The sequence below is a fragment of the Rhineura floridana genome, chromosome 2 (assembly GCF_030035675.1).
Source record: "Rhineura floridana isolate rRhiFlo1 chromosome 2, rRhiFlo1.hap2, whole genome shotgun sequence".
In the NCBI taxonomy this organism is placed as follows: Eukaryota; Metazoa; Chordata; class Lepidosauria; order Squamata; family Rhineuridae; genus Rhineura; species Rhineura floridana.
Window position 1 is genome coordinate 139,290,926 of NC_084481.1, and position 20,560 is coordinate 139,311,485.

The 20,560-nt window shown below is 37.6% G+C and overlaps 1 protein-coding gene across 11 annotated transcripts in view; it reads right to left on the reverse strand.

Moving 5' to 3' along the window:
* NAV2 (neuron navigator 2) overlaps nt 1-20,560 on the reverse strand; it is a 444,626-nt gene that overhangs the window by 15,050 nt on the left and 409,016 nt on the right. For all 11 annotated transcript variants that reach the window (XM_061610652.1, XM_061610648.1, XM_061610646.1 and 8 more), the window contains 6 exons: nt 19,991-20,086; nt 14,965-15,133; nt 5,659-5,894; nt 3,261-3,415; nt 1,637-1,905; nt 1,015-1,133 (listed from right to left, as the gene is read on the reverse strand). In XM_061610652.1, coding sequence (XP_061466636.1) covers nt 1,015-1,133; nt 1,637-1,905; nt 3,261-3,415; nt 5,659-5,894; nt 14,965-15,133; nt 19,991-20,086 — 1,044 coding nt within the window. The remainder of the gene's footprint in view (nt 1-1,014; nt 1,134-1,636; nt 1,906-3,260; nt 3,416-5,658; nt 5,895-14,964; nt 15,134-19,990; nt 20,087-20,560) is intronic.

The window sequence follows — 20,560 nt, forward strand, 5'->3', positions numbered from 1 at the left end:
AAAAACATGGCTGTCCCCAAGTATGTGTTCTTATGGAATATAATCAGCAAGAAATGGTGACTTTTACTTTTAACATCCTTATGAGACAGAGATAGTTACCAACTTGTTGAGGATGGGAACATGAAGCATAATATAGATTAAGATGCGAAATCACCAGCAGTTATCTTATTTGCCCTCTAGATATACTGGCTTAGATAACAACAGCATTGTGTGTGGACAGACAGACAGACAGACGGACAGACAGAGCGAGTGAGAGAGAGAACCAATTTAATTACACCACTTTTACTTGCTTTTTTCTTCCGAATGATAAGAGGAAAAGGTAGTAAACAAAGGTGCTTGAATTGCAGAGAGAAGTGACCTCGCCCCACATCTTACTCTGATGTAATTAATACTATCTTCTTAAAATGCAAGTAATACAAAAGTTGGGTTGGATCCAGACATTCCCTTCCATGAAAAGAAAGGCTAATTTCATTCGGAAAAGGGATTCTGATCCAGTGGAGGCTCCAGCATTGTTGCTGTCATCCAACAGAGGACTGCAGGAGGGATCAGCAAAAATCATCTCCCCTACTTCCTCCAGCAGAAGTGTCCCATTCTGCTCCCAGCAAGGCTAGATCTAACCCATTGGGCATTAGCACAAGTCTGCTCTAGGCTGCAGAAAACATTAATGTAAGCCTACATAACTTGTGACCTAATCAGCCAAACAAAGCCAGAAATGGGATGGGGAGGGAAAAAGGGGACTCAATACTTATCCTGTTTTCCATGCATTCTGAGGACTGAAAATATAGGGGTGTTGTTAAGAATGTTTGCCCACCATTAATGATCTCACAGCTTCTGAGGCATGCTAAGGTTTGTCCAGCACTTGTCAGGTTACAATCAAATGGATGTTGTGCTGTATTTGGCCTGATGGCTCACAAGTAGTGGCCTAGGTTTATATGGTTGTGCTGTATTTGGTTTCCCCCTCCTGCCGTCTTCTTTGAATAGAGATCTGCTATAGCTAACATGCAGGCTCCTCACCTGTAGCCCTTCTCTGACAGCCTCAAGAAGATAGGGAACGATGGAGTAATTCCACAGGTCAGTGAACCAAACTCTAGAACCATCCACATCTATGGGGCAAGAGAGGAAGAGTCGTGGACCTGTGAGAGGGAGAAGATGACATGTCAAGTATCTCTGGTGAGCACGGACTGTAGTATTTATTACAACCATGATATTAAGCATGGAACACAAGAGAAAAGAGGAAGAAATGTACATTTATGATGATGAAACACTACACTGATAACAAAGGAACTAATAAACAATATTTAATAACCAACCAAGATTTATCTATGAGCTAAGCATTCGCTATAACATCTTGAGTGAGCAGGCATTTTAAAATGAGCTATCTCAATAGGTTGGATGCAGCCTATTTTTATAAGGTTATAATAAAAAAGTATAGTATCTAATTCCATGTCTTACAAAGCCCTAATTTTTAATGTAATTAGGTAGCCATAAGTTGTAATTGACTTGAAGGCACATAACAACAACAACGACACTTAGGAAAAAACAAAAATCATTTTCTGTACAGTAGATGAAATCTATGTTATCAATGATGTGCTGGGAAATGTGCCAAAAGCTCTAACAGATTATTCTGAGTTCTCACCAATAGTAACATCTGAAGAACTATGAGCCTCCAAGAACTTGTTGAGATGTTGCCAGACTTTTGGAATCCAGTCTATGATTTTAATCAGTTCTGCATTTCTCATCCGGCCACCAATTTCTGTTTCAATTAGTTTTCTTCTCAAGAAACGGCCGAGAAAGCCCTTGACTGGCTCAGTGTGGTTGGCACACAGCACCCATCTGAAGTTATGGTGGAGCTGAAGGTTAGGTGTAGAGGAAGTTGCCTGGTTCATAGTTCCAATGATGTAGGGACTATGGGAAATAGATTAATCACTATTAACTTCTAGAAAATATTTTTTAAAGAAAAAACAGAAGACCTTTAACTGATCACTTTATCCACCTTTTTTGCTACTGCCACTGAGATGTAAATGAAATCTATCCCAGCCTCACCAACACTGATCAGACCTTCCCTTTTCCTCAGTATTGGCCAAGTCTCTATGACATTACAGAATGTTTCAAAAACATTTCATCTGCTCATTAAATAGAACACTAACAGTACAGAATCTGTGAATGAATAATGAAAAAAGAAAATGCCCTATTTTAGATTAGGAGGGACTCTGAGAAGCGGGAAGACAGAAAGATGCCAGAATGGTGAGCATGCAGCAGATCACATAAATGAGAAGCTGACAGAACCTACAGGAAAGGTGGTTGAAGGAGGAGAGTGTGAGAGGCAAGGACAATTTTTTCTGATTATTATTTAATTTATATCCCACTCTCAACAATTATTCTTCAAGGTTCTAAAGGGAAGGTGAAGAAGGTAGAGGTCCACAGGAAGAGGAGCTGAAGATATAATGTTTGGAAAGGGAGAGAAGCAAAAGGAGGGCAGCCTGATTCAGGCCTAAAGACACAATGGGCTCTGTGCTGTTGGCTGGAAGATAGAGGACAGGCAAGCACTTCAAAGCCAAGTATATTAGTAACAAAAATGACAGCACAGCCCAAGAGGGAGGCTGGATTTCACATTTAAATTTGAACTAATCCATCAACCGCCTAAACCTTTAGTTGCAGGTCTTACATATTTTTATTTATACTGGGTTGGATCCAGATGGGCAGAGCAATCCAAACCCCATCTTAAGCCGATTGAGGTGGTAGTTCTGATTAGGCAGAGGTGTCCTTCCACCCAGCTCTCCTGGCTCAGACATTCTCCAGCCAGCTGCTGAACATGCAGATGAGCAGGAGGCCTCTCTGGAAGGATCCTTGTGGAAAGCCCCCAAACTGGGTGTTCCAATGGTGGGGCTGAGTCAGCCCAGGATTCGCTGAATGCTGAGCCAATCTCAACGCCATTGCACAATAGCATTAGCCCCAAATTGGGCCCGATCAGCCCACCCACTCCTTCCACCATCATGAGCAGCAGGGCTGAAGATGAGACAGTAGCCCCGCTGCTTTGCAAAGCCCCAATAGATTCTGCCATAAGTTAGTTCACTTAAATTAAGACCCATTGATTTCAATGGGAACTAAGTCATGACTAACTTTTCACACTGATTGCAGTGATACCAAGTGCAACTAACACACTAGATCCAGTCCACTGCGTTTTACATTAAGTCTCAGGGAATATGCCTGAAGCAAATCCATTTTCTGTCATGAAAGTCTGAGGAATAACATGCTGTTACCATTTGTGGTACTTGCAGTTCAACAGCCCATTAAAGATCTCTCCCAGAGAGCTAACATGGTGCAAGTTGTCTAGGATGATCACAAGAGGCATCTCCACAGCATTATTTTCACTATTGCACTGGTCAGCAAGATTGGAAAGGTATTGGCGGAGTTCCTGTGATGCAGATGCAAAAAAGAAAATTGGCTTTCAGTTATTTCTTTTGAAAATCTTGAAAGAAATTAAAGGGGCTGGATTCAGTGGTATAACCATCTTGTGTAAGAATATATTCACTAATAGGCAAAAAAACCCTGCGGTTTAAGGACATACCTATAGCCAACAGATATTTCTATCAAACTTTAAGAAGCAGGGAAACTGGGCAGCTATAGTGAATGCACCAGGGAAGCAGGAGACTTGACCTCCTCTCTGCCCTACAAATTTGTCAAAATGCAAACACAATTTTGGTTAGTCTTCACAGTCCAATCCATTTCCTGTGTAGCTTGGAAGAATCTGGTAACATGTGCCTCTGAGCATATGGCAGAGGGCAGGAGGGGGGGAAGGGAGCAGGCGGGAGGGGGAGTGGAGTTTGATCATTTGCATGCTTACTGAGTTCAATGGGATATATTCCAGTGCGATCATGCTTAGAATAGGTGAAACTGACCTGGGGGAGGAGCAGGGAGGGGGGAGGGCTGGAGTAGGGAGAGGAGAGAGGGGGCAGGAGGAGGAGGGGGCAAGAGGGAGGGGAGAGGAAGGAGGGGGAAGGGAAAGAAGGCGATTGGGTGGGTGGGCACTGAGTAGAGGTAAAGCCCCATTCCTTTCCAAAAGGAAAACATTGTTAACAGTATCATTATTTTGGGGGTTTCCCCCACTTTTTTATTCTACTGCAGATACATGTATTCTCCTACTGAAATTTAAACCAAAGCTGTCTCTGGTCACATCCACCTCAGACGTGAATTCCACTTTAAACAGTCATGGCTCCCCCAAAGAATCTTGGGAAGTATAGTTTGTGAAGGGTGTTGAGAATTGATAGGAAATGCCCTATTCCCTTCATAGAGCTACAATCAGCAGAATTCTCTGGGAAGAGGGGATGACTGTTAAACCACTATGGCCACTGGAGCCTGTTTAAAGTAGAATAAATGTCTTGGTGTGAGTGTGGCTGTTAGTCTACTTTTAGAAAATTGTCAGTTGGCTCTTACTGAGCATGCCTGCACTTATCATGGAATCCAATGTTAATTTTCTTAAATTAATTAAAAATCAGCCCTGCATTTTAAAAAATCTTTTAAACTGCAGAAGATGTAGATGAGAGTATGGGGCAAGGTCAATAACAGGATTATATGTACTCTGTGAACATGGCTGATTTTTAATTAATTCCAACAAATTATGAGACCACTGACAGAAAAAAGTCCAACAGGAGTCTGGATTATTTCACTATTGATTTAGACCTTGAACTCTAGGTTTTCTCTGAGTGTTTTGTGTATCACCATGAGAACTTAGAGGATTGTTAAGTAAGCGTTTCTGAGTTCAGGACTATAAATTATGTAAGATTTTGATTTGAAATGAGCTTATGGGAAGCAACAGAATGATTTGGGGGTATTTTCAATTTAACATTGTGATATGTGAAGAATCCATGCTGGCTATAGTATACAGCCGCTCTTGTGGCTGTATGAACAGTAAACTACACAGACCAACATTCTCCTAAGAAAAAAAACCTCCTGAATAGAGTTTTTAAACAATAATAACTCAGACAAATTAGACAATTTACTTGGAATCTTAACTGAAACGCTAACTATGATTCCAAAATTAGTAACGAAATGCCATTCCACACTAGATAGGAAAAGGTGGTCCTCTGCCACTCTGGGCAGTTCACAGGTTTCCCCTGATATTCCCAGAGCATGAGATTGCCTCTGTAGATAGTAAAAGGTTCTCCTTGATGTGATCATTGATTGAGAGGTGGTCTGGGGAGGGAGTGGAGACAGGACCACGAAAAGCAAGAACTGTGTGCCAGGATTATGATGACAAAAGTGGCATTGGCAGGTCTGGCCAGGTAAAGCAGCCTAGATATCAGCTTGTCTTCCACACAAAGTTGTCTAGTCCAAGAATGTCATTGAACAGGTGGATTTTGTGGAGAGTGACTCAGTATTACAAACTGTCGCAAAGAAACAATGAAGTAACTGAACGACAGGAAAAGGAGGACCTCTTCACCCTGAGTAGTTCACAGGTCTCCCATGAAATCAGAGCTCTTTACGTCACACCTAGAAGAAACATCAGCTTACTCTTCAAGCAAAATGTTGCCTGCCTGCCTGCCCGGACAGGTTAAGACATCAAGGCCTACATCCCACCAAATTGCTGTTCAGAAGAAAAAATGTCTTCATTTGTAAACAATTAAAAGATTTTTTCCTGTCAATTATATGTATACTCACCTTACTGGACTTGTGATCCACATTAAATGTTGCAATAGCACCATCAGCCAACTCCCTGCCCTCTCTAAGTACCATATACTCTGACAGACGATTGGCTAGGTAAGTCTTTCCTGTGCCACTCGGACCAGATAAGATGATTCGCCTGTGTTCCATCAAGAGTGACACATAACGCTGCAGTATAGGCTTTGGGATCAGAGACTCAAACACCAGACAGTCCAAACTATTCTCCACAATACCTGTAAGAAGAGGGCACTGCTCTCAAAACTTGCTTAAAACTAAATGGTATTAAAATTTTAATTGCTCTCCAAAATACACACAAGGATAGGGAAGGGTTCTGTTGGCTGGTGCTGCTTTGAAAGCATTTCATCGACATAACATCGATTAAGAACATAAGAACATAAGAAGAGCCTGCTGGATCAGGCCAGTGGCCCATCTAGTCCAGCATCCTGTTCTCACAGTGGCCAACCAGGTGCCTGGGGGAAGCCCGCAAGCAGGACCCGAGTGCAAGAACACTCTCCCCTCCTGAGGCTTCCGGCAACTGGTTTTCAGAAGCATAATGCCTCTGACTAGGGTGGCAGAGCATAGCCATCACGGCTAGTAGCCGTGTTCATTTTTTCTGTTCATTTTTTCTGTTCATTTTTTCTGTTCATTTTTTCTGTTCATTTTTTCTGTTCATTTTTTCTGTTCACTATCCATTGCTTTTACCGGTCTGATTTTCCCCCTCCAAAAGTATCAATATTATTATTTCAAAATAAAATATCAATATTTTGAAAGGAAAGTGGCTTTGCGTCCTTCTCTTACTTTGCTATTATAAGCTATTATAGGCTTGGCTTGCTTCCTCCAGGCTTGGAGGATCGTTTGAGTGAAAGGGGGTGGCAGAGAGAGAGAGCTGTACTGCTGTGCTGTGAGTAAAATCAGTAAAAGAACAATATATTTGAGGGAATATTTGAGGGGGGAAATCTGGTGTCAAGGGAGTTCAGAACAAACAGGATCGCTCTACAAAGATAAGAATGTGAGGACCACTTGAGAGGGGAAATCTCGTGCTAAATCCCCATCAGTGGACTTCTTGTCCATCCCTACACAAGGAGAATTAGTACCGTACTATAATAAACATCATGTGTCTTTTACAATTCCACATCCCAAAGCTCTTTAAGAAACAGTTCTCTAGTGAAAACCTATATAATTATCATTTCTTATTTAGGAAAATATTCCTACTGTTGCAAATAATGTAACATTCTTTTTTACAGAAAAAATGTTTTTACATGTTTTATAGACATGCACAGCCTCCATATTAGTTTCAAATGTCCTAACTATGTGCACTCTCCTCAAGTAGGAAACATGTACATTTACTAGTACATGCACACACCATGCTAGTGATGTCTTCTATTTATGCATATTCTCCAACATCACTCCCTTCAGCTAGCTCTACAAAGTCAAAATGGGGGACTTCCGGGAAGTGGTGCTGGCTGGTGGTTGTCTCTGAGGGAGCTCTGCCTCAGAGGAAGCTTTTTTCAGGTTAAAAGCCAGCCAAGAGGAATCTTGGACTGGCTTAAATGTTCTCCAAGGTATAGGAGAACCGATCAGATCTTCCACAAGACTTCGTTGAGCTGTCGGCGGCTGGAATTGATCAGGAAATTCCTGAGATAAGAAGGCAAGCCGATCGGCTGAAGACGGAGTCAGGAATTCCACGCAAGCTGAACTGGAATAAAGCGAAGCGTTTTTTCTTCTCTCAAAAAAAAACGTTCTTAACCAGCGAGCCCACTTCTGCCTAAACCTTATCATTCGGCTTAAATTACTGCAATAAAAGGGATTTGTTTATGAATCAGCAATTGAGAAACCTGGGTGAGTCATACTTTTTCTCTTTTAAATATAATTAAGGAAGAAAGAAAATATAAACAACTTATATACTTTTTTTACGACAAAAAGCTGGCTTGAATTTGGACTTTTAAAGTTTAAAAACGGATGAGAGGTAATTATTATATTTTGGACTATTTTTCTCTTTGGACTATTTCTTGTTGGATGAATCCGCTGCTCGTATATGCTACTAATTGTTTAGTCTTGGCAACCAGAATTGTTTTGCATTCCTGGAAGCAGATAAGGACTGTGTTGTGCTGGCTGGATTTCAATAATAGGCCTGGAATATTAACTCTTCTTTTTGGTGGAGGGAAAAAAAGAAAAGAAATAGACTGCCCTTAGGTTCTGAAACAGTGATTAATATTAGAAATTAAAGGCCTCTTTTTGAAAATGACAACTAAAAAAACAACCAAGGCCCAGGGGCGAAGAGGTTCTATTGATACACAGGAAGAGGATATACCCCCAGAAATGTTTCAAAAAATAATGGAAGGGATTAATGCTATAAAACAGGAAATGAAACAGGAAATGAAAACTGAATTGACAGATATAAAAGACTATATTAAAACACAAGTGGATGAGATTAAAGGGACAATTGGGCAAATAAAGGAAGATGCAAAAAATACTAAAGAAAAGGTACAAACCTTGGAGAATAGAACAGATATACTAAATCTGGAACTAGAAAAAAATTTGGACTATTTAGCTGTGACTGAAATGAGAAATAAAGAGCATTGTTTGAGATTCCGTGCAATCCCTGAGGAAACAGGTGAAGACATTAGAGATAAAATTGTTAATGCTTTAGTAAAATTTCTGGACTTGAATGAAGATAGGATGGAATTTGAAATAGACAAAGTTTATAGAATTAACTCCAGATATGCAACAATGAAAAAAATTCCAAGAGACGTGCTTGTTCATTTCGTAAAGAAGACGACCAGAGATATGGTTTTACAGCAACACTTTAAATATACCTTTAAAATTGATGGTAAGGAAATACTGGTGATGAAGGAAATTCCTATTAGACTTTTACGTAAGAGAAAAGAATATGCTTTCCTTACAGAAAAACTTAAGCAATGCAAAATTCAATTTAGGTGGGACGTTCCAGAAGGAGTGATTTTTACATTCAGACAACAGAAATACAGACTGAATACTGTTCAAAAAGCAAGGGACTTCTTGAGAAAAGCTTCAAAAGATATGGAAGAAGATAAACTCAAAGATATGGATATAGTTCCTGGGAAACAAAGTCAACAAGGATATGCAGAGGAGGGGAAGGAAGATGATGGATCAAAAGGAGCATCAGGCAAATTTTAAAATACACGCTTAATGATGGATTACAAATACCTAACTTGGAATATAAATGGAGCCAACACGGCGCAGAAGAGAAAGAAAGTGTTTCATTATTTGAAAAAATTAAAATTGGATATAATTTGTCTACAAGAAACTCATATTCAGAAGAAAGATTCCAAATATTTGATTTGTAAAAATTTGGGTGAAGAATTTATTTCAGCTGGACCAAAAAAAAAATGGAGTTGTTCTCTATATTAACCCACAATTGCTTCCTAAATTGGTATTATTGGACGATAGTGGTAGATTTGTGGGGGTTGAAATTACTTTACAAGGTACAAACATTTTGATAGTGGGTATTTATGCCCCCAATGAAGATAAAACAAGGTTTTATACAGGACTTATGGAAAAATTGTCAGAGTTTTCATATGAGCATTGGTGTGTCATGGGTGACTGGAATGGGGTAATCTCACCAAAAATTGATAGGCTTTCTGAAAAAAATATCAAAGAGACACAAGGTAAATTACCGAAGATTTGTTTTGAACTCATGGAACATTTAGAATTGGTGGATACCTGGAGATATATAAATGATAATGCAAAGGAATTTACTTATTTTTCAGAAAGACATAAAACATTTTCGAGGATTGATATGATTTGGATGTCAAAAATTTTAGCGAAGGATATTTTTAAAATGGATATATTACCAAAAACTTTTTCGGACCACAATCCTGTGATATTAACTTTAAAAAAAAAAAATCTTGGATTTAGATGGAGACTAAATGAATCTTTATTACAGAATGATAAAGTAGTACAAGAATGTAAGAAGAAATTAAAGGAGTTCTTTGAATATAATTTATATAAAGGAACAAGTGAAAATATTGTTTGGGATACTAGTAAGGCATTTATGAGGGGATACTTTATTAAATGTAATTCTGAATTAAAAAAAAAGAAACAACAGAAAATGCAATTAATTTTGGAAGAAATAAAACAAAAAGAGGAAGAATTGAAAAAGAATCCAGCTAAAGTTTCTATTGTAAATCAAATTAAAATGTTACAGAAGCAAGTATCAATGTTGACAGTTAGAGAAATTGAAAGGAAATTAAATTTTGCTAAACAAAGGACTTTTGAATTTGCAAATAAACCTGGGAAATGGTTAGCATATAAATTAAGAAAAGAACGTCAAAAAAATATTATTTTAAAGATACAAGAAGGAGATGAGACGCTGACAGATAATGTAAAAATCAAAAAGATTTTTCATCAATATTACTCAACATTGTATAAGTGTCAAGAAATTCCATCTGAAAAAATAGAAGAGTATTTATCTAAACAGAATTTGCCGAAAATTACAGATTTTCAGAGACAAGTTATTAATGGCCCTATTACGTCAAGAGAGATATCTGAAGCTATAAATAAAATTAAATTAGGAAAGGCGCCAGGACCAGATGGGCTATCTGCAATGTATTATAAATGTTTGGAGGAAGAACTCTTGCTACCCTTACAGTCTACAATGAATTCTATTTTGCAAGAGGGAAAGATACCGGATAGTTGGAAAAATGCTAATATAACATTAATACCTAAAGAGGACCAAGATTTAACTAAAACAAAAAATTATCGGCCAATATCTCTACTGAATAATGACTATAAAATTTTTACAATGATTTTGGCTGAAAGATTGAAAATAATATTGCAACAATTTATTCAGGAAGATCAATCAGGGTTTTTACCTAAAAGACAATTACGTGACAACGTCAGGAATGTTTTGAATGTGTTGGAATATTTAGAACAACGAAATGATAAACAAGCAGCTTTGATTTTTTTAGATGCTGAAAAAGCATTTGATAATTTGAATTGGAAATTTATGTTCCAGGTTTTGGAGCAAATGGATTTTGGAGACAACTTTATAAAATGGATCAGATCGATTTATACATCACAGAAGGCCCAGATAATTGTTAATGGAGACTTAACGGATTCATGTGAAATACAAAAGGGTACAAGACAGGGATGTCCATTATCTCCCCTTTTATTTATTCTGGTTTTAGAAGTGCTGCTTAGAGATATAAGGCAAGATAAAAGGATTTCGGGATTAAAAATAAAAAAAGAAGAATATAAATTGAGAGCATTTGCTGATGATTTGATAATTGTACTAGAAAACCCTTTGGAAGGAATTCATATATTGATGGACAAATTAAAAGAATTTGGACCGTTAGCAGGATTTAAGATCAACAATCAAAAAACAAAGATGTTGGTGAAAAATTTAACTTTAAGGGAACAGAAAGAGTTAATGGACAAGACAGATTTTACAATAGAAAAAAAGTTGAAATATCTAGGCATCATCATGACAAATAAAAACTCAAAGCTGTTTCATAATAATTACGAAAAATTATGGACAGAGATTAAGAAAGACTTGCTAAGATGGGATAAACTACAACTGTCATTAATGGGTAGAATATCTGTGATAAAAATGAATGTATTACCGAGAATGATGTTTTTGTTTCAAACAATACCTGTAATATCCTCTGATTTACCTTTTAAACAATGGCAAAAAGATATTTCTAAATTTGTATGGCAAGGAAAAAAACCAAGAGTTAAATTTAAATTACTTCAAGACGCTAAAGAAAGAGGAGGACTGGGATTACCAAATTTGAGACTTTATTTTGCTGCCTGCTGTTTAGTCTGGATAAAGGAATGGATCTTATTGAGGAATAAAAGACTATTGGATTTGGAGGGCCACAATCTGAAGTGGGGATGGCATGGATATCTATGGTATGACAAAGTAAAAGTAAACGTAGACTTTAACAATCATTTTATAAGACGTTCTCTGTTGAAAATATGGAATAGATACAAACCAAGGTTTTATTCGAAAATACCATTATGTGTCTCAAGTCAAGAAGCGTTTTATAGAAGAGAAATGTCTGGAAAAGAGAAATGGTCAACTTATCAAGAACTATTAGAAAATGTACATGGAGAATACACAATGAAAGAGAGAGAACAATTGATAAAGGAAGGATATAGTTTTCATTGGTTTGCCTATTTACAATTGTTAGAAAGATATAAAATGGACAAGAAAATGTATGGGTTTGAAATAAGTAAATCTGATTTTGAAATAGGTTTGTATACAAATGATGAAAACATAATTGCAAAAATGTATAAACTTTTATTGAAAATGGATATGGAGGAAGAACAAGTAAAAGAGTGCATGGTAAAGTGGGCAAAAAATTTTGGTCATAACATACAAATGGATCAATGGGAAAATATGTGGAAAAAAGGCTTGAAATTTACATTATGTTATAATCTTAAAAATTTTTTTTATAAAATGATGTACCGTTGGTACATGACTCCAGAAAAGCTGTCAAAAATGTATAGTAATGTCTCTAATGTTTGTTGGAAATGTAAACAACAAGAAGGATCTTTTTATCATATGTGGTGGTCATGTAAAAAGGCGAAATTATTCTGGGCACAGATAGGTAGGAAGATGCAAAAAATTTTAAAGATAAATATTCAGTCAAAACCAGAATTTTTTTTACTGGGTTTTATGGATAAACAAATAGAAAAGAAATATGGAAGAATATTATTATATATGATTACGGCAGCAAGATTATTATATGCACAAAAGTGGAAAATGGAATCAATACCAACAATGGAAGAATGGCTACTGAAATTAATGGACTTAGTAGAAATGGATAAATTGACGTGTTTACTTAGAGAAAAATCGACAGATACATTCCTTAAGGATTGGAAGCCTCTCTTAGACTTTTTGTCGAAAGATCAAAATAAAATGATGATACTGGGATTTGATGATTAATTAAGACAGCTTATGGAGAAAAGGGATTTTGTATGTACATATTAAGGGACAGGTTTGATGTATATTATATACTTATAGCTGATCTGTGACAAATCGGAAGTCAACCATTTTATTTTTATTTTTTGTTGTAGTATTGTTATGTTTTTTCTTACTTTGTTTTGTCTGTTTTTTGGAAAAATTTGAATAAAAACTATATAAAAAAAAAAAAAAAAACAAAGTCAAAATGGGCAAGGATCAGGAAGGAGGGCAGACTTCTCCCAGATTGTGCACATTTCCTATAATTTTCATGCAAATATGTACAATCTCCAAAGTGTTTGCCTAAGCCCCACTGCACTCACTTTTCCATAACATTTTCCTCCTACACTTTCTTTGGGTTAACCAATCAAACAAAATGTTTCTGTTTTTCCCACCAAGCCAAATGCTCAATCTTGTTTTGTATATTATGATAGCAAAAAGGGGGACCTACAACAAAATATTGCAGTGTGGATTGCTTATGCACAGGATTTCAGCCGGACAACCATGGCAGGGTTGTAGCCTAGTCAGGAAAATCCTTCTCCCAACCCCCCATTTTTCTGAGTCCCCCCCCCTCCAACTGACACTCAACCTTTCATGAGTACTGAGAATATTCAGTCTTCAAAGAGCTGTACTTGGGGGGGATTTCTCCTTAGCTTTTAAAATATTTTCTTCTCCAATTTTTTAAAATTAAAAATGGGACTGTTCACATATTTATGTAAACCTAGTGGTTCGTCTGAGCATATTAATACCTCCCTCCTGTTTCTCAGTGGCCATGTTTTGGCTACATAGCTGCCAGCACTCACTGCCTAAGTTTACTATTACAGACAGAATTCTCTGGCAGAAAAACTTCCACAGGAATAAAAAATATGCAATGTCAGCAGACTGAATTGACTCAGAAGACAAGGTCAGCAATTCTTAAAACCCAGCAGATGGAACTTCAGTTGGGATATCACATAGAGATGGAATGTTTCACATCCACTAAAAATCATCAGGTTTAAACATTTGTATGAACAGCTGTGTATCTGGAAGGTGTAACTGTTTTACTAGCTTACCACGGCAAGAACAATTTAATCATATAAAAATATCTATATCATAAGCTGACTCTCAAGATCCAGCATTAGTGTACCATGGGCTGTTCTTTTAAATTTGACAAGTTCTTAACATGAGGTAGCTATAGGACACTGAATGGAAGAAAAATGAAATAGCAGGGAGAAGGCAGAAAAAGCTAATACTTATTTCCCTTCAGCTTGTTAATTATGGCTGATTCTCTCAGACTAAATCATTTGCGGTTACAATCCCATGCACACTTTCTTGGGAGTACTATGCTCAATTATTCACAATACTTCTGGACCATTAAGTTCAGTACGACTTATTTTAGAGGATGCATGCATAAGATCATCCTGCATAGGGACAGTCAAGTTTCTTATGTGCTAATTAGGATCTATGTTATAAATGCAAGGCAGCACTCTGTGTACACATGGCCTTCCTATTTTCATATAGAAAGGAAATAAATATTCCACATGTATAATGAAAAATTCTCTTAAGAGCTCTTTCTCAGAAATGAGAACATAAAGCCACTGCACACCCACAGCTCTCCTACATCTCCTGTTAAGTATATATTGTAATCCATCGAACAACAACTCTGACATTTTTAGCACTGGCAGATAAGCTTTGTTACATTGCAAGGACGGTTCCAAGGCTCTGTTGTTTTCAGTTGGCTGATCTCTCTTGCTACAGAAAACATTTGAGAGAAAAGCAATTGCATGGCTAATAAGAGCTCTCCATAAAAAAGGATTGACCCATTCTCTTTAATACTAGGGAATGCTATGTGGACCTGTCCCCATTATGTACACATCTGTAGACCAATCATACACATGATTTCCTTTTGATCAGTGATATGATAGTTAGGGTGGCAAATGAAAAAGAAGAAAGAGCTTCTGCACCTTTAATCATTGTGTAGAAGAGGGTACTACCCAGATTACACAGTTGATTGGGTGTTTGAGAAATGCCTAAATAAATAGAAGAGAAAAAATAAAATTTTAGCAGGTGAAGGTTGCATGACAACCAACGGTGATGAACAAGCTAAAATGAATAAATTACTGGCTGAAATTCCCTCTTCTACACAACTATACAAGCTGCAAGATATCTGTTATTTTTTTCATGTGGCACCCTAATGCGAGTGTACGTGAATGCTGCTGTATTTGAAACTGCTCACTGAAAGAAAAAAAATGAAAGCTTAAGAAAAAGGAAGAAAGAAAACCTCATGAAAATCTCTTTTATTCCTCTGAGGTTCCTCCAGTGCCTAGCAAAACCTGTAATTACAAAGAACAGGAATAAATGGATTGCCTGTCATTTACCTTTGATAGTCACTGAGATGATATTGTTTTCACCAACCAGATAGCCACAGGGCAGCAGCTCAGGTGTCTCCATGCTATTTGTGCGAATGATTTCCCCAATGCTGTATCCCAGGACGCTGTCTGAATTCAACCCTAGCTGACTCACAGGATCAACATGAATGATGTATTCCTGCAAAAGGGGTGTTGAAAAATAAATAAATTAACCTTACCTTCAAGGTTCTTGGATTTTTAATAATAAAAGTTCAAAACCAAGTGCATTTTTCATTTTTAAAATGAACTAATCTCTACAATGAAGGAATTGCCTCCAAATAAGAAAGCCATGAAGCTCACTGGGTGACCTTGGGCCAGTCACTACCTCTCAGGCTCAGAGGAAGGCAATGGTAAACCCCCTCTGAATACTGCTTACCAGGAAAACCTTATTCATGGGGTTGCCATAAGTCAGAATTGACTTGAAGGCAGTCCATTTCCATTTTCAAGAAAGCCAGCCTCTTCTAAGATGCACACCTTAACGTGGTGAGGGGGTTTAAGAGTGCTGAAGAAGCTGAGAGCAATGCTGTCAGGAGTCCAGACCAAGTGGCTAGATTCCCAGTAGGGGCACCCAAGGCGGAATGGTCAAAGCTGAGACACCAGACTAACATGCATCCAGACTCAGAGGAAGGCAATGGTAAACCACCTCTGAATACCTCTTACCATGAAAACCCTATGAACAGAGTATCCAAAATACAACACGAGATAGTGCTGGAAGATGAGACACCCAGGTCAGACGGCACTCAGCGAGCTACTGGGGAAGAACAACGGATAAGTATAAGTAGCGCTGTGACAAATGACGCAGATGGGTCAAAGCTGAAAGGAAGCCCAGAGGCTGATACAAACAGATGCGAAAGGAGAGTCCAGAGTTGTACTACGTACACGATAGGAACATGGAATGTGAGAAGCATGAACCAGGGAAAGTCAGAAATTGTCAAGCAAGAAATGGAAAATATCAACATTACAATACTTGATGTGAGTGAATTCAAATGGACGGGAATGGGACATTTTCAATCAGGAAACGAGAAATTCAGAAGAAACAGGGTTGCTTTAATAGTGAAAAGTGAAGTAGCAAAAGCAATTAGGAGCTATAACGCAAGGTCTGAGCAAGTGATATCAATGACATTAACCAGGAAACCTATTAACATAACCATCATCCAAGTCTATGCTCCAATGGCAAACGCAGAAGAAGAGGAATTGGAGAGATTTTACACAGAAGTACAGGAAGAAATTGATCACACACAAAACAAGATGTGCTGATAATCATGGGGGACTGCAATGCAAAAGGAGGGAACAGAAAAGAAGTAGAAATTGTGGGGAAATGGGGCTTAAGAGATAGAAATGAAGCAGGAGAAAAACTCTGTGAAGCCAATAATTTATTTCTTGCAAACACATTTTTTCAGCAACCAAAATGATGACTGTACATGTGGACATCATCAAATGGTCAATACAGGAATCAAATTGATTACATAATTGGTAGCAGAAGATGGAGAAGTTCCATACTTTCTGAGAAAACAAGACAAGGAGCAGACTGCGGTACAGATCATGAACTGGTCCTATCGAAAATCAGAGTAAAGCTAAAGAAGAACAACAAAGCAATCATAATGCTAAAATACAATTTAAATAACATCCCAGAAGAATATAAAGATCAAATAAGGAACAGATTTGAGGTTTTAAATGTGGTTGACAGAGAACCAGAAGAACTATGGAGTGAAGTCAGAGACTTTATCAGGGAAGAATGCAAAAAGACAATACCTCTAGTGAAAAAGAGAGAAAGACCTCAATGGATGACTGACAAAACTCTTTAAATGGTTAAAGAAAGGAAAGCAAAAGCAAAAGGAGACAGAAACCTTGTCAGAACCCTAAATGCAATAATACAGCGACTAATATGTAGGGACAAAGAGAACTATTACAATAGTTATTGTATAGAAATAGAAGAGGACAACAAAAAGGGTAGAACAAGTGCCCTATTCCATAAGATTAGAGAAATGAAAGGGAAATTTAAACCAAGAGTAGGGATGTTGAATAATGAACACACTAACTGACCGAGATGAAATAAAAGGAAGATGGAACCAATACACTGAAGAACTATTATTATAAAAGAGATGCGAGGATGACAGGTTTATTCACGGAGGGACCATATGATGAAGAACTAGGAATTTTAGAATGTGAGGTGAAAGCTGCTCTTAAACTACTTGGAAGAAACAAATCATCAGGAACATTAATTCATTATTTCATTCATTCATCATTTTATTTGTATGCCACCTTTCCACAAAACATTGTGCTCAACATGGCTTACAACAAGGTGGACAGAAATACATCTCAAAAACAATTATAGATGGCATACCAATAGAGTTGCTACAAGTTACTGAGACTGAATCTGTCCAAATTTTTAAAAAATCTGGCAAGAAATATGGAAAACTATACAATGGCCCACAGACTGGAGGCATTCAATGTATATCTCAATTCTAAAGAAAGGGGAACCCAAAGAATGCAGTAATTATCGAACTATTGCCTTAATATCCCATGCAAGTAAAGTAATGCTCAAGATTCTACAACAAAGGCTCTTACCATATATGGAGTGAGAAATGCCAGATGTCCAACCTGGATTTAGAAAAGGAAGAGGCACCAGAGATCATATCGCAAACATACGTTGGATAATGGAACGGACCAAGGAATTTCAAAAGAACATCACCCTGTGCTTTATAGATTACAGCAGAGCCTTTGATTGCGTAGATCATGAAAAACTATGGAATGCTTTAAAAGAAACGGGGGTGCCACAGTATCTGATTGTCCTGATGCACAACCTATACTCTGCACAAGAGGCTACTGTAAGGACAGAATATGGAGAAACCAATTTGTTCCCAATCAGGAAGGGTGTGAGACAGGGATTATTTTATCACCTATTTGTTTAATCTATATGCAAAATATATCACACGGAAAGTGGGATTGGACTAAGATGAAGGAGGTGTGAAAATTGGAGGAAGAAATATCAATAATTCCAGATATGCAGATGATACCATACTACTAGCAGAAGCCAGTAATGATTTGAAACGAATTATGTTGAAAGTTAAAGAGAAAAGCACAAAAGCAGGACTACAGTGGAACGTCAAGAAGACTAAAGTAATGACAACAGAAGATTTATGTAACTTTAAAGTTGACAATGAGGACATTGAACTTGTCAAGGATGATCAATACCTTGGCACAGTCCTTAACCAAAATGGAGACAATAGTCAAGAAATTAGAAGAACGCTAGGACTAGGGAGGGCAGCTATGAGATAACTAGAAAAGGTCCTCAAATGCAAAGATGTATCACTGAACACTAAAGTCAGGATCATTCCACCATGGTATTCCTGATCTCTATGTATGGATGGGAAAGTTGGACAGTGAAAAAAGTGAATAAGAGAAAAATCATCTCATTTGAAATGTGGTGTTGGAGGAGAGCTTTGCGCATACCATGGACTGCAAAAAAGACAAACAGTCAAATTGGGTGTCAGAACAAATTAAACCAGAACTATCATTAGGAGCTAAAATGATGAAGCTGAGGTTGTACGTTGGACACACAATGAGAAGACATGATTCACTAGAAAAGACAATAATGCTGGGAAAAACAGACAGGAGCAGAAAAAGAGGAAGATCAAACATGGATTGATACCATAAAAGGAAGTCACAGATCTGAACAGGGTGGTTTGTAACAGATGCTATTGGAGGTTGCTGATTCATAGGGTCACCATAAGTCATAATCGACTTGAAGGCACATAACACCAACAATAAGAAAGCCAAATGCAAAATCCATTTTGCTCAAAGCAAGATGTTCCCACCCACTAAATTGAAAAGAAGTACAGAGAGCACAGAAGGTGAAAGGGAAACAGAAATATGCAAAATCACAAAGCAAATCAGCAGCGATTTACTGGCTGCATCATCCAGCCTAATTTCCAGATAAGGTTATTATAGAACCTTTCCTTATATGTGATATTGGGTTGTATGCAACCAAATTCTACTCAGAGTGTACTCACTGAAATTAATGAACTTAGGTTAGCCACGTCTATGAACTTCAATGGATCTACTCTGAATAGGACTAGCGTTGAACACCACCCACTGTATTTGCTTTGAAGAGCAGACACATATGAAACCCTATACTCATTATAAAGAGAGGCCAAATGTTGGAGAAAAAGAACAACTGGGGATCTTATCATTTTTCTACCTTGGTTATGAACGTTTAGAGACATCTAGCAGGCTACTTATGGATAGGGTATTTCCTGGATGTTGAGTCCTTGGATGTTCTTGGACTCCAACACCAGCCAGCATGACCAAAGGTAAAAAATGATAGGAGTTGGGTCTCCAGATGTTGTTGGATTACAAGGATGGAAAGGCTGGTTTAAGTGGAATTTTGCTGTGAACCAGCAAGGCAGTTCTTACTTTTCTCTTTCTCAGGTTATGGCATAATGTACAAAGCATCTCCCCTATGACGAGATCATAAATATCAGGGGAAATGTGTAAGTTGCCACTTTACATGTTACAACTGAAGAATAGGTCTCACATATCCTTGGTTGGTGATGTTTAAACAACTCAAGCAGGGGAGATGTAATGCCTTACCTAAGGTCAAGAAGTATGTATCATATTACCAAATATAACGTATTTTTTTAAAAAAACTGTAATGTAATAAAATGGCAGCAGAACAACAATTTAAAACACAAACCACAGACAGTATTTATTGTCTTCTTATGAACCCCCCCCCTAACATCATAAAGAGGAATACAGTGTTTAATATTAGTATGCTTTTCAGGTGTAGGTAAATCAGGTCTTGGGGAAACCTCAATTAAAGCTGAAGTTCTTGAAAGTTTTCTAGAATTACAATGTTCAGAGATTATCAGCTATGCTTACTGATGCAACAAAGAGGAACTGGTCAGCAGTGTTTCCATCCTGACTCAAATAAGACAGCTTAAAGGAAACTCTAAGTTACCTTTCAAAGCAAGGCAAGAAAAATAATAATATTCACCTTAAACAGCCTTCTAACAACACCATCCAGAACATCCCATTTGGTCTTTCCACTGACTCCTATACAGCCAATGAGGAAGAGGCGAGGCCTAGAATCCTAAATGAAGACAAATATGGTAAATAAAGGAGAACATGGTGATGCTGCTGTCTAAACATGTGCCTCTATGTATTTAAAGTATTTCACCATGATCCAACAACTCTGATGTACATACCTGGGCTGAACTATATCCCCTATATGTGCACATCTGCTGACCTGATTTATTCTCTGACATGGAAAAAATCCGTAAGAACACTCAGGATTTCCTTCACAGATGCAAATGGGGCAGACCGTCCTAGACGCAAACAATTCTGTAGGTGTACTAGCACCTAATCAAAGTATGTGTCAAGTTCCTAAATTCTAGTGCAATCTATTTAACCAGTTTGCTAACTAAAATAAATTGCGGGTGGGGGGCTTGTCAAATGCTTTGTTGAATTATATCCAGAATTAAATTATGTGCAGAGCATTCCCACAATCCACTAATTTAGTAGCCTAATCTAATAGATAAGATTAGTCTGGCAGGACTTGAAAAAT